The 15,202-nt window shown below is 44.3% G+C and overlaps 1 protein-coding gene across 2 annotated transcripts in view; it reads left to right on the forward strand.

The window, feature by feature from the left end:
• Positions 1 to 6,821: 6,821 nt before the first annotated feature.
• The window catches only part of TRIM14 (tripartite motif containing 14), a 95,339-nt gene continuing 86,958 nt past the window's right edge, over positions 6,822 to 15,202 (forward strand). For both annotated transcript variants that reach the window (XM_040417376.1, XM_040417377.1), the window contains exon 1: positions 6,822 to 7,604. In XM_040417376.1, coding sequence (XP_040273310.1) covers positions 6,999 to 7,604 — 606 coding nt within the window. In that variant the 5' untranslated portion in view covers positions 6,822 to 6,998. The remainder of the gene's footprint in view (positions 7,605 to 15,202) is intronic.

Here is a 15,202-nt window from a genome sequence, read left to right on the forward strand (position 1 = left end):
TTAGGTACCGAGATGAGATCCTCAGACCCCTTGTGAGACCATATGCTGGTGTGGTTGTCCCTGGGTTCCTCCTAATGCAAGACAATGCTAGACCTCATGTGGCTGGAGTGTGTCAGCAGTTCCTGCAAGACGAAGGCATTGATGCTATGGACTGGCCCGCCCGTTCCCCAGACCTGAATCCAATTGAGCACATCTGGGACATCATGTCTCGCTCTATCCACCAACGTCACGTTGCACCACAGACTGTCCAGGAGTTGGCACATGCTTTAGTCCAGGTCTGGGAGGAGATCCCTCAGGAGACTGTCCGCCACCCCATCAGGAGCATGCACAGGCGTTGTAGGGAGGTCATACAGGCACGTGGAGGCCACACACACTACTGAGCCTCATTTTGACTTGTTTTAAGGACATTACATCAAAGTTGGATCAGCCTGTAGTGTGTTTTTCCACTTTAATTTTGAGTGTGACTCCAAATCCAGACCTCCATGGGTTGAAAAATTTGATTTCCATTTTTTTATTTTTGTGTGATTTTGTTGTCAGCACATTCAACTATGTAAAGAACAAAGTATTTCAGAAGAATATTTAATTAACTCAGATCTAGCCCCCGCCCCCTCCTCACTCTCTTTCTATAGTCCGGACTCCGGACCGTGACTCCGTGCTGTTAGACGGCTGGTGGGCGGCGGCGGCAACAAAATATAGTAGTAAGCACAGCCCGCACACCCCAAAGGCCGGCCCTGTGCACAGCGCACAGCTCCCCTGCCCCGTCACAATATTCGGCAGCTAAGGCTAAAAAGTCTTGTTGGTCACCGAGCGCTGCTTGGGCCCCCCAGGAGCAACTGGGCCCGGGCAGCTGCCCCTTTTGCCCCGCAGTAAAGACGGCCCTGGTGGCGGGAATCTTGTCCCCTTTATATTGCAGCTGCTCCGGTGGTTCGAGGCCAGTCTGAAGACAGAAGAGGAGCAATTGATTATGCTTATGGGTTATTGAATTAATTATTTATTGGAGAAGTATTTATAATTATTTACTATAATTGATTCTGGTGTTAATTTAATTAAGGTAACCCATAATAAAGCATTGTGGCCAGTGGCGTAGGGATCGCCATAGCAACCATAGCAGTGGCTATGGGGCCCTACGCCACCGGGGGCCCGTCCGGACCGCATAAATTATTATATATATATATATATATTTTTTTTATTTATTAACACAGAGTAAAAACACACAGGCAGCCAAGCCCGACCGCCCGCCCAGTGTAGTGGGTGGGGCGCGGGCGGTCCGCGGCTCGGGCCTGGCTGGGGGGAAGGCAAGGAGGAGTAGTCAGGTCAGGACTGGAGGCTGAAGCAGGCGGGCCCGGGGCGCACTGCCGCACAAGCAGAAGAGGTAGGCGGTGGAGGGGGCCGGAACGGGGGCATACCTGAGGGACGGAGGCGGAGTCAGGCACCAGAGCCGCAGCGCAGGAAAGATTTCCTCTTAGTAACTAGATTGGGAGGAGGAGGCGGACTCAGGCGGTGGAGGGGGTGGGGCGGGGCCGTGTAGGGGGCGGGGCCAGGCCATGTAGGGGGCGGGGCCGGGCCGTGGAGGGGGGGTTACCTGTTGTGGAGGGACTAGGGAGGGAGAGGGAGTGCGGCCGCACTGGCGCCAGTCAGATTCGCGCTATCGCTATCTGAGTCTGACTGCCCGAAACCAGTCTGAGGCTGAGCAGAGTGAGAGAGAGGAACCTTACCTCACAGACACAGTCACTAGTCCTACTCACTCCAGTCCAGACCAGTCCTCAGTCAGCGGTCTCCAGAGTCCAGACTCCAGTCTCCGTCCAGTGACAGTCCTGCCGTGCCAGTGCCACTCCAGTCTGTGCCTGCTGTCTGTGTGACTACAGTGACAGTGACTGTAAAAGTAAGTGATGTGATTCACTTGAATTTAAGGAAGCGAGATTATTGAGAACTTATGATGTCTGAGATAATCTAAATTCTTAAGTTAAAAAGAGCTGCCTGCAGACTCAGAGTGGGGCCCCCAAGTCCTCAGGATTCTCTTGGGGCCCAAGAGAAGCAAGGGGCGCCCTCCTTATCCTTGCAGGTCTGCAGGCAGCTCTTTTTAACTTCAGAATTCAGATCATCAGACTCTCACTAATTACTAATTACAGCACACACCCTGCGCCCTGGCCTGTAGTGTCCACCATCAGACAGGGGAGGGAAGAAACCCCAGAACTAGAGTGTGGCCCCCAACACAGTGGGGGGCACACTGACACTCTAGTTCTGGGGTTTCTTTTCTTCCCTCCCCTGTCTGATGGTGGACACTACAGGGGTGTGTGCTGTAATTAGTAAGTGAGAGTCTGATGATCTGATGTTAAAAAGAGATGCCAGCAGTGATAAGGAGGGCGCCCCTTCCTTCTTTTGGGGCGCACACTCTTATATGACAGACATAAAGGTACTTTTACACTTGCGTCAGGACGGATCCGGCAGGCTGTTCACCCTGTTGGATCCGTCCTGCTGCTATTTCGCTGGAACGCTGCTCCGTCCCCATTGACTATAATGGGGATGGCGCAGCACGGCACTGCGCGGTGAGAGGCCACCGGACGAAAAAGACTGACTTGCAGTACTTTTCGGCCACCAGCCTTTCACCGCACACTGCCGCGCTGCACCGGAGCTCTGTCCCCGTTCCCATTATAGTCAATGGGGATGGAGTGGCGGCAAGGCGAAATAGCGGCAGGACGGATCCAACAGGCTGAACAGCCTGTCGGATCTGTCCTGCCGCAAGTGTGAAACTGCTCATGGCGGTGGGAGATCTAGGATGGGTGTTTGGGTGGGTGCTCTGGAAGGGGTGGTGGGAGGTCCGATAGATATGTGGGGGCTGCGGGGGGCCTATAATTTTTTTTGCTATGGGGCCCATGCATTTCTAGCTACGCCCCTGATTGCGGCCATTATTTATCCAATCCAGATTGTGGTGTCTTATTCATTGTTAGTAAGTTCTTTGAGGCGAGTGCGATGTGCCTCCATGATCCCCATCTCATTGTGGCCCAACACCATGCTGACAAATAAAATAAAAACTCAACTACTTCCTTCCGTTCTGCTGTCAGTAATGCAGTGCAAGACACAGACCTCTTCTAGCCTGTGCCCTGATCTATGCAGCCCGGCTCAGGGAGCGCGATAATGATGATACCGACCTCTGATAGGCTACAAGAACTAGGACTAAAGCCTATTAGAGGAAACAATGGGCCAGGGAAACATTGCTCCTGTGCCCCATCACAGCATTCAACTGTATTACTGTTCTGAGTACAATGATGCAGTTGAATTTGTAGAGATGAGCGTTTCCACAATGAAAGCGCTCATTGCCCACGGCCCTTCATCTGCCCCCCCACTTGCCCCTACCTGGTGCTGCCTGAGGCAATCACCTAACCTCGTCTCATTGGTGGGGCACCCCTGGTAACATCTGACAATGGCAGACCCAGACAGCTTCAGCAGGCTTTTCTTTGCCGGAACAGCCTGACGGAACTATGAGCGAAAGTGTTAAAGAAGCCTTACTAATAAAATAGAGGATTGAATTTAAAGAAACTGTGGCTCTGCTTTGGTTGACATATTCATATGTGAGCACAGTATTAGTAAGGCTACTTTCACACTGCCATTTTGGCTTTCCGTTTTTGAGATCCGTTCAGGGCTCTCACAAGCGGTCCAAAACGGATCAGTTTGTATTCTGATGCGCTCAGAATGGAAAAGGATCCGCTCAGAATGCATCAGTTTGCCTCCGTTCCGTCACCATTCCGCTCTGGAGGCGGACACCAAAACGCTGCCTGCAGTGTTTTGCTGTCCGCCTGACGAAGCGAAGCCAAACGGATCCGTCCTGGCACGCAATGTAAGTCAATGGGGATGAATCAGTTTTCTCTGACACAATCTGGCACAATAGAAAACGGATCCGTCCCCCATTCACTTTCAATTATGGCTATAGAAGACATAATTCAACCGGATCCGTTCATGACGGATGCATGCAGTTGTATTATTGTAACGGAAGCGTTTTTGCAGATCCATGACGGATCCGCAAAAAACGCTAATGTGAAAGTAGCTCAATATGCAAGCATAAGTAGGTTCCATTGAACATGGAAAATATGCAGTAGTAAATTATAAGAAACTGTTGGACAGGTCTTGGATATAATAACCACATCTTTATTGAAATAATGTTTTAAAAATATCATGTTAAAAACTAAGACACTAAATGGGACAAATGTTTTACAACTATACGGTCAGGCAACACTGCTAGCTTTATCATGTCGTCAGATACAATTTCATTAACATAAGACATATATAAAGCATTATGTATATACTGTATATATTCCTCATCTAGGGATTAAGACCAATGACATCTTTTAAATGGGATCAGCCTGTCTGTTATTATGGAGGCATGATCAATATTTAAAGGGAATGTATCACATAGATACTATAACATATTTTCTCTTTATAAGATGCACTTTTTCATAAGATGCACCTAGGTTTTAGAGGAGGAAAATAAAATGTTTTTTTTATCAGACCTCCGATCAGACCCCTAATATTCATTAGACCTCAGATCCGACCCCCTTCCCAATCAGACCCCCAATCTTTATCAGACCATAGAGCAGACAGTAGAATAAGTAAAACAACTTACCTCTCCTCCTCTGGACAGATCCACCACTCTGCAGATTCAGCGCACTTTTCCTGCACTCACCGCTCTCTGGTCTTCTGCTGGTGCCACGCTGCACTGTGACTTGACATCGCACAGTGTCGGGTCATAGTGCACATCTACATGCAATACATACTGATGCTGTATGCAGTAGGGACACAGCACAGCAGGTGCCTGGAAGAAGACCAGGGAGCGATGAGTACAGCTAGTTCTAGCAGTACTACGCTCACCACTCCCTGTGCCTCCTGCAAATTAATGAGTGCTTCTAGAATTCGCTTTATAAGACGCATTGCCATTTTCCTCTCACTTTTGGGAGAAAAATTGCATCTTATAAATCAAAAAATATGGCATATATTAATAGCAATAGTGAAACATATTCCATTTTTATTTAAATGTTCTGTTTTTATTTTCTAACTGTAGATTTCTTCTATTTACTTAGAAATAGGGGGCAGCCATCTTGCCTGAGCTACAATTAACAGCATTTATAAAGATGCTTTATAGACGCCACAGGGCTATAGACACAATAGACAGAAGATGTTCATTGATACCTATGGGAAAGTTTTCTAGACATGCTCTGTGACCTGTGCAGAGGTCATTGTGTAGGGAGTAGAATAGATGTACATATTGGGCCAGATTTATCATTAGCTCAGGTCAGAATAATGGAGTGAAAAAGTCCCCAAAAAAGTCCCAAACGCTAAAACTGCGCACAAATTTGCGACTTTTTTCTGCTCTGCACTATGCTCGCCAGTTTTCTGAAAGTGGGCGTGTTTTCTTATGTAAATGAATCTCTAGACAGATTTACTATTAGGACTATTTAAAAAGTCGCAAAAAAGTCGCAATTTCACTCCAGTGAGGACCATGCTTATCTTATGAGACTTTTTAATAGAACATGCGACTTTTTCATAAAAACGTCGACTTTTGTAAAGCTGCTTACTGACGGATTAACTGCTACCGTCAAACCACATTTATTACAGTCTTAAAGGGTCGATCAGAAATCTGACTTGGCTAAAACTGACTTTAGCCATATGTTAAAGTGGAGTGAGCTGTCAGAGTCATGATAAATCTGGCCCATTGTGTCTATCACATCACCTGTTGTGAATGGTAGATCCTATGTTATCTATATAAAGAGGTGCTTCACTGTAATCTTGCCTGTGATGATAATTAGATGCTGCTAAGAAGTTACTTATCCAGAGTAGGAAGTGTCTGCTTATTATTATTAGGCATTGTTGTCAAAGTAAAAACTGCAAGATTTTAGATTTTTTTTTACAATATAGATAGTGTCATGAAATATTACAAAAAAATCACCAAAAATTCTAAAACAAATATGGTTAACATAAAAACCCAATTTAAAATAGGTCATTTTCTGATGACACATTCCTTTTAAAGACACACTAATCATAGACCAATGCACAAAAAAACCCACACCAATTTGTTCCTAAATTTCCTTCTCTCCAGTGTCTTCGAAATGTGTATGGGCAGATTTCGACAACTGGCTGGAACAGAAGCCTCCCTGCTGTGCTCTGTCTGCTGTATGACATGAACAATCCCACCAAATAAACTGGCTGACCAGGAAGTCAGTTTTTTTTTTAAAACGGACTCACTGGTAATTGAGCACAATGGCAAGTGATCGGCTGAATTCAGCCAATCATACCATCAACATGCAGTTTCGGCCAGCGCCAGTTCTAAATGTAAGACAGCTTCCTAGCTGTCTTACATTTAGACCATTTTCTGCGCCTATCAAATGAATTTATGTAGACCTAAGGGAAAAACTGAATCGTGACTGGATTGGAAAAGATTATATCAAATAGTCTTGACTCATAAGGAGCCACTTCCAATTGGTAGCACTGGCAAGATGGTTCTCTTTCTTGGGAGATATCTCTTTGCATATTTGTTTCCCATGGAGCATTGCCAATAAGTCTTCATACCCTGGAGTTCTTCCAGTAAGTCTCCATACAGGACTGGTCTCTTCAAGGAGATTCAAATAAAAAAATAAAAGTGCTACAGACATAAGTCAAAATGATCACAAAAAAAACCCTCAACAACTAAATAAAAAGCAATGCAATCAAATGCATCTTAGCTGTTTAACTGTAACATGGTAAGAATTGTTCAAGTGAACCTGGTCAATAAAGGGTTATCCCAACCTATCACGTGCAAAAGAGAGTCTAGTTTCATTTCCTGGTGACAGAAATCAGTCCTCCTTTCATCAGAACAGCACAAAGGCAAAGCCATCGTTTTCAACAGAGGTGATTACAGGTTTTTCAAGACTACCTAGAAGACTGTTGATATTGTAAACTGGCTGTAACATTCTACTAGACCTTCATATTTTTACCACCTGTGAGCAGAACATGAAGTAGGAGGAGAAGTAATGGACAAGCAGGAAGAAAGTGATATTTTACAGAACTGTTTTTGCAGGACAGATTCACATATGATGCCCACAGATACCTCCAGCTCAAGCCGACCAGTTGATCAGTGTGGTATATGTGATTCTAGATGTCCATCACCCGTGTTAATGGTGTCTTGTGGGCACCGCTTCTGTTTAAGCTGCCTGGAGGGTTTCTGGCAGAATCTTCCTAATTGTGAAAGGCCATGCCCCTCTTGCAAATTGCCAAGGGAAGGAAAACCAACAGAACGCCAAAAGCCATTACAGTGTGACTTGTGCCCACCTTGTAGCCCTTGCATTGCCCAGTGGAGCTGTTTGACTTGTGGGGAGTCATATTGCCCTGACCACTTTCAGCCACACATGCTGGAGGAAGATAAAGCCAACCACCAAGTATGTAATGCAGAAAACGAAGATGCTAGAAAGATGGGGGAGATGAGGAGAAGGACACGCTGGTGTCTGGAGCACAGGGAAAGGCCATTGGAGCTCTTCTGCAAGGCATGCAGAGTATGTGTGTGTACACTTTGCCCCCTACTTGGAGCACACAAAGGACACCCAGTGACACTCATACAGCAAGAAGCCACACACAAAAAGGTACACTATTTTATTTACAAAATTTCTTTAACAGATTAATATAAATTATAATGCATACTTTATCTAAGTGCTTGCTAGAGATGTAACCATTTTCATATCTGTAAGTTGTATCAAACAATACTGGAAATGTGTTTTATATTGTTTCCATCTTTGTACATTATGAAGTGCCATACTGGTTTACTGCTGTAATTTAAAGGGGTATTCCAGGGTATTACTATCTATCCTCAGGATAGGCCATCATTGGGTCTGACACCCCTCACTCCCACTGATCATCTGTTCCTGAGTAGCTCCGGAGTCAGAACTACACAGCTCCATACATTGTGTACTGGACAGAGCTGGTTACTGCAGTGGATGGAACTGTGTAGTTCAGGCACCATATCTACTACAGAGAAGCTGAATATCCCTTTAATCCCAGACAAGGTTGTCCAGATTAATAAAATGCTACTCCAGTGGCAGATTGTTAAAGCCAACGCGTTTCGATAGGTACAACAATCTTAATTATAGCATGAATACAATTATTGGAGTGATCTGTATAAATAGTATCATAATCACCCAATACTATTTATACAGATCACTCCACTAATTGTATTCATGCCATGATTAAGATAGTTGTACTGATCGAAACGCATTGGAAGTAACACAATGTGCCAATGGAGTTGTATTTTACTAATTTGTTGAAATAAAATGAAGAAGGATTTATCTTCTGAGTGGTGGCCAACCTTATCTTGGACTAATAATCACGATTGCTGGAGCCCGTCTTGTGCACCAGAACTTTGCTTCCTTTCTGGCAGGTGGCATAAGTCTGACACAGTACCCGGTTAATGTCATACATTAATTGCAAGTGTTGGTAGTTGATCTCTAAAGTTTCATTTATATGTCATGTAAGTCAATAATCCATATGCACATGAAGGACAACAATTATCAATAGATCTACCATCACTGACAGATCTTGATTGTGCATCAGTAAAAATGCAAATACCGTAGCTTTCTCCAACATATATATTAAGAACACATATGGCACTGCACTTGAAAATGGTGGCATATGTTCGATGATTGTACTGAGGGAAATATCCAACAGATCTTCATAACAATTTTGAAGCCAATGGGCATTCGTCTTTGGTTTGAAGAATTGCAACATGTAAATAGACCTTTGCTCTGAAAATGCCCTTATCTGTTTCAGTCTTTTCAGCCTTATCATAACACAGCTGGATACTTCCCAATAGTTGAATTCAGACATGCTCAGAACACCTCTCTACCAAATCACATAGACCACACATGTAATATAACAAAACATCACTTTATTGAAATACAATGTATCAATGACAATAAACACATAGATAAAATCATGCGGATGAGTACTGTGATAGAGACCCCACTTGGCCAGTAAAGTGCATCTAACATTAGATAAAGTGACCAGTGCAAAATGGCAAGAACCAGGAATTACTGTGGGGAAAAGAACTCGGACTACCAACTGAGCAAAAGGTTGAACCCACATTAGTTGGCCCATACGGGTATCAGAATTCAAGTACTGATCAATACAGTCTACTGGTGCAGCCATAATCAATGCATAAATACAAAAATAGACATAAATTGATGCGCCATACTAACATACTGCTGACAAATATGAGAGTAAACATAGTTTTCTTCCATTCAGAGCAGAATAGTTTAAGCAAACAATTCTCATGCTTTTCTCTACCTTAACAATGAACATGGGAGATCCCTGTCGCTCAAGCATTTGCAATAATTTGTTTTAAGAGAGTAACATGGCTCACATTCATGTCAACGCACCTATGCTCTCAACCTGCGAGTATGTACAGTGTCTTGCAAAAGTATTCACCCCCCTTGACGTTTTTCATATTTTGGTACATTACAGCCTTAAGTTCAATGTTTTGTTAATCTGAATTGATGGATCAGAACACAATAGTCTAAGTTGGTGAAGTGAAATGAGAAAAATATATAAATAAAACTACTGTTTAGAAATAGAAAACAGAAAATTGTGCTTATGTATTCACCCCCTTTGTTAGGAAGCCCATAAAAAGCTCTGGTGCAACCAATTACCTTCAGAAGTCACATAATTAGTGAAATGATGTCCACCTATGTGCAATCTAAGTGTCACATAATCTGTCATTACATATATACACCTTTTTTGAAATGCCCCAGAGGCTGCAACACCTAAGCAAGAGGCATCACTAACCAAACACTGCCATGAAGACCAAGGAACTCCCCAAACAAGTAAGGGACAATGTTGTTGAGAAGTACAAGTCAGGGTTAGGTTATAAAAAAAATATCCAAATGTTTGATGATCCCCAGGAGCACCATCAAATCTATCATAACCAAATGGAAAGAACATGGCACAACAGCGAACCTGCCAAGAGACGGCCGCCCACTAAAACTCATGGACCGGGCAAGGAGAGCATTAATCAGAGAGGAAGCACAGAGACCTAAGGGAACCCTGGAGGAGCTGCAGAGTTCCATAGTAGAGACTGGAGTATCTGTACATAGGATGACAATAAGCGTACGCTCCATAGAGGTGGCCTTTATGACAGAGTGGCCAGAAGAAAGCCATTACTTTCAGCTAAAACCAAAAAGGCACGTTGTGAGTTTGCGAAAAGGCATGTGTGAGACGCCCAAAATGTATGGAGGAAGGTGCTCTAGTCTGATGAGAACTAAAATTGAACTTTTCGGCCAAAGAAAACGCTATGTCTGGCGCAAACCCAACAAATCACCCAAAGAACACCATCCCCACAGTGAAACATGGTGGTGGCAGCATTATGCTGTGGGGATGTTTTTCAGCTTCCGGGACTGGGAAACTGGTCAGAGTTGAGGGAAAGATGGATGGTCCTAAATACAGGGATATTCTTGAGCAAAACCTATACCACTCTGTGCGTGATTTGAGGCTAGGACGGAGGTTTACCTTCCAGCAGGACAATGACCCCAAACACACTGCTAAAGCAACACTTGAGCGGTTTAAGGGGAAACATGTAAAATATGTTGGAATGGCCTAGTCAAAGCCCAGATCTCAATCCAATAGAAAATCTGTGATCAGACTTAAAGATTGCTGTTTACAAGCTCAAACCATCCAACTTGAAGGAGCTGTAGCAGTTTTGCAAGGAGGAATGGGCAAAAATCCCAGTGGTAAGATGTGGCAAGCTCATAGAGACTTATCCAAAGCGACTTGGAACTGTGATTGCCGCAAAAGGTCCCTCTACAAAGTATTGACTTTGAATAGTTATGCACATTGACTTTTTCTGTTATTTTGTCCTATTTGTTGTTTGCTTGACAATAAATGAAAAAAAAAAACATCTTCAAAGTTGTGGACATGTTCTGTAAATTAAATGATGCAAATCCTCAAACAATTCATTTTAATTCCAGGTTGTGAGGCACCAAAATACTGAAAAAAGTCAAAGGGGTGAATACTTTTGCAAGGCACTGTATACTCTAAAGTTGCCAATACACCTTCAATAGCTGTTTCGCCAACAGATATCTCTCCCAGCCTCCCATATACATATACCTTTGGCCGTGTCAGTTGAGAGAGAGCAGAAAGCCACTGCCAAGAACAGAGTTAAACTGCACTCCAGACTTTTTCCCACCAATACTTAATCCATTTATTCCATCAGGGTTTCATGATAGTGACAGTGAAATGGTAGCCAGTAGCAACATTTTGGATCTAATGGTCCTTCTTCAAGTTAAGCTAAGTGCTAAGGAGGGTCATGTGGCAACTCTGTCCCCACAGGAGCTAAAGTAGTACAGTGTATTATAGAAGCGATAAGAGGATCGCATGTCAAAGTCCCCTTCTGGGACTAATAAATAGTGTTTAAACAATAAAAAGCAATCAAAAAGTTTTATCTACTGCAAAATAACACCAATGAAAAATACAAGTCTTGCCTCAAAAATGAAGCCCTCAGCTCTGCAGAAAGAAAAATAAAAAAGTTATGGGTCTTGAATTGCTGCAATGCAAAACCATATTTTTTTAAAAAAAAGGGGGTTTTATTATGCAAAAGTCTTAATACTTAAAAAAAACTAAATGTATTTGGGGAAAGACGTAGTCAGGAAATCTGAAGTCAGGGCAGGCAGAAATCAAGTAAAATCTGTTAAATCGAGAAGCAGGTTCTGGAACACAGAAAAGCAGAAACTTCCAAACACCTTCACACAATGAACTAGATTAGCTAGTGACCAAGATTGCTCAGGCACTTTTCTGGGGCAGGAAGGACCTTTAAATACTTCCTACAACCCAGCCATAGTGCTGCCTCACAAAAGAGGAGAGTCACGCCCGTGCACGCCCTAACAAGCAGTACAGGACTCAAGCAGGAAGTAAGCTCCGGTATGGAGCACAGATGCAACAGTTTAAGCTACCTGCTGCCCCCGCGGCACATGGCAGCAGGAGAGAATGAGTGAGCCTGGCCCGGCTGTAGGGACAGCAGCGCATGTATGGAGTGCTGGGATAACAGCTGGAATGGTGAAAGTGGTCAGATATTAATCTTGTGGTTGTGGTACGCAAGTCACCATATGAAAATTAGTTGTCTGGTGCAGTCTGCTTTGTTTTTTAACACATTATTTATGCAGCACTGTCTCTGTACAGCATTAAAATGTATTGCCTCTGGGTAGGTAAAATTTGTTTCACCCAAAATTCTGTATTCATTTCTACATCTTTAAAAACATTCAAAATTTGCAATCCAAAGTCTGGTTTAGTACCAGCTGATACCTTGGTATCAAACCCAACTTCGGATTGCAATTTTGAAATGTTTGTAAATACGCAGAAGTGATTACCAAATTCATTCACCGAAGTCTCGCGTTACTTCAGCTGAAACCAATTTTGCCTCCACGGAGGCAATACATTTTACAGTTTAACTGGCATTTTATTTTTAATTGTGTAATGTGTAGGAGCAGTGATGCTGACCATTTTTGCAGTATACTTTAATTACTGAAATTATACATTTCTATTAATAAATTGCTCTAAAGTGGCCCATTTTGAGCCTTAGCAATGCTCCTCTGTCTTCTGTTTACATATCACGGTCAGTGCTAGCAAGTCTCCACTGTTATGTAAACAGAAGACCGAGGAGCGTTACTAACACTGACTGTGTTATGTGAACAGAAGACAGAGGAGCGTTGCTAAGGCTCAAAATGGGCCACTTTAGAGCTAGTTTTTAATAGAAATGTATAATTTCAGTAATTAAAGTATATTACAAAAATGGTCAGAATCACTGCCCCTATACATTACCCAAATAAACATAAAATGGCAGGTCTCCGGACAGCATTAAAACGAAGTGTTTTTGAACGTATCGACTTCGGATCTATGATTTAAAGCTTGATTCGTTCAACACTAATGATAACTTTCACACATAGACAGACAGACACACACACACAGGCAGACACTCACTCAGTCAAACACTTAAACACTCACCTCCGTGGGGTCCAGTGTGGTGCAGCTCCTCAGTCCTCCAGTGCGCCGTTTAGTATGCCGGGGCCGGAATGACGTCACATTCCGGCATCACGTGGGCGCGCGAGGGAGTAGTGGGGAGCTGCTAGAACAGCCTCCCTTGCCGCCCGCCTACTCTTCTCCGGTAATTTACTGGCAGAGCAGGCACCTGCCATCAGGGTAAGCAGATGCCTGCTCTGCCATATTTAAGAAGGACCTCCACCTCCTGGCCCCACTGTAACGCCACTGGGGGCGGCTCAAGAACCGTTTGCCCAGGGCTGCAGCCCCATACAGGGGGAGCCCACCAGGGCGCCCCCAGCAGGCCGGCGCCCTAGGCGAATGCCTAGTTCGCCTAATGGTGGCACCGGCCCTGTTTGGTCCATATACATTAATTATGGTCAACTGTCCTTCGTCAGTATCTAGTTTTACCTTCAGTATTCTCCCATTCTCATCCCTGTCAGTGGAAAGAACTTCATGCCTCAACCTTTTGTGTATTAGTAAAAGCACCCCTGCTCTTCTGCCCTCTGAGGGAGAGCCTAATACTCGACCCACCCAAAGACGCTGCATGCGCCAGAAATCTACCTCCTCCAGGTGCGTTTCTTGTAACAGCGATATGTCTGCGTTCATTTTTTAAAGATGTTTAAGAATCATTAGTCTTTTCTGAGGGGACCGTAGTCCCTTTACGTTCCATGTAATAATCTTCATAATTTGAAGGGTAGAGAGATTGGTTAGAGATTGCTCCCTGGAGGAGGTCATCTACCTGCATACATCCAATTTCCCATCTTGAAGCCGTAATCATGGAATATGACTAGATTAAGAACCAATAACTCCCCCCTCAATCCCATAACATAAACATTAACAAAGTGCCTCGCCTCGTTAGGTCGTGGCAACCAGCCTAAAGTCTGTTTGGACTTCTCCTTTTTCGCACTGAACTGGTTAAGGCAGCCGGCATCCACTATACCAGATTCTTCCAGTTTTAGAGTCACCATGACCTTGCTCTTCTACCTCAGATTAATTTACCTCCGTAGTCCCCCCTCATCCCCTCCCCCTTGTTCTAACATATTTACCAAAATATAATCTTGTCTAAAGTCCCCTTTCAACCCTTTTAACCCCCAGTTCTCACCCCAACCGAAGGACCCGATACCTTCAGGCCTATGGCCGTGAGTCACTGCAAAAGAGAAAGTTCGCTGCCTTTAGAACTAGACTCAGGGTTAACAGTTCATTCCCATTCCGGACTTGAAGCGTGGGTCTGGTCTCTCTCAGATGATCGCTAGGAAATGCCATCGGATCTCCTGCACAACTTTTCTCCATTGTGGCTACCCCGTGGCGATGGGCGTCCTCTAAGTGGTGTTTCCCCACTCGAGCTTCTAGGGGATTCCGCTTCATCCAATGCTTCTGATGCGTCGCTGGGTGATAGATAGGTGTCAATTCTATCGTCTTGTCTGAAGACTCTCAGAATGGCTGGGTATATGAGGGCAAATTAGATTTTCTTTTGTACCAACTGTGTACATATGTGTGAAAACGCCCTCCTCTTCTTGGCCACCTCCACAGAATAGTCCCCAAAAAGCAAGATTCTATGTCCCCTGATTAAGACGTCTGTATTTAAGCAGAAGGGATTCTTTGTCAGCATAGTTAAGGAACTTGACTATAGCTGGTCTCGGTCTCATCTTGGGGCCCTCTTTGGGAGCCTCTCTCAATGGGCCAATTCTGTGTGCTCTTGCGGCAATTCTATATGGGTCAGCTGATGCGCTGGAATATTTTCAGGTAAACCAATAATCCGCAAATTGCTCCTTCTGGAGCGGTTTTCCAGGTCTTCCACTTTATCTTTCAATGCCTGGTTTAAGTGTAGCATTTTTATGACCTGAGTTTGAGCCTTCTCCAGCTCATCTTCGATGACCCCGACTCTTTGCTCCAACTCCTGGATACGTGCTGAGTTTTGGGTCACTTCGCTCTGCATTTGCTTCATAGTGGCGGCTATCGTCGCTTCCAAGGTGGCCTTTATATCTGGGGCCAACAACTGTGCAACCGCTATCGCCAACTCTTTGCAAGGCATTTCCAGCCCTGGTATTTGCTGGTATCCATCTAGTCGAGTACCCCCGGAGTCTCCCGCTTCTGGTGGGTGGGGAGGCTGGGGCGAGGAACGGGTTGCTCTGCTTCTCACGTCGGCCATCTTGCCTTTCTG

Source organism: Bufo bufo, chromosome 2 (genome assembly GCF_905171765.1).
Source record: "Bufo bufo chromosome 2, aBufBuf1.1, whole genome shotgun sequence".
NCBI classification, from domain to species: domain Eukaryota; kingdom Metazoa; phylum Chordata; class Amphibia; order Anura; family Bufonidae; genus Bufo; species Bufo bufo.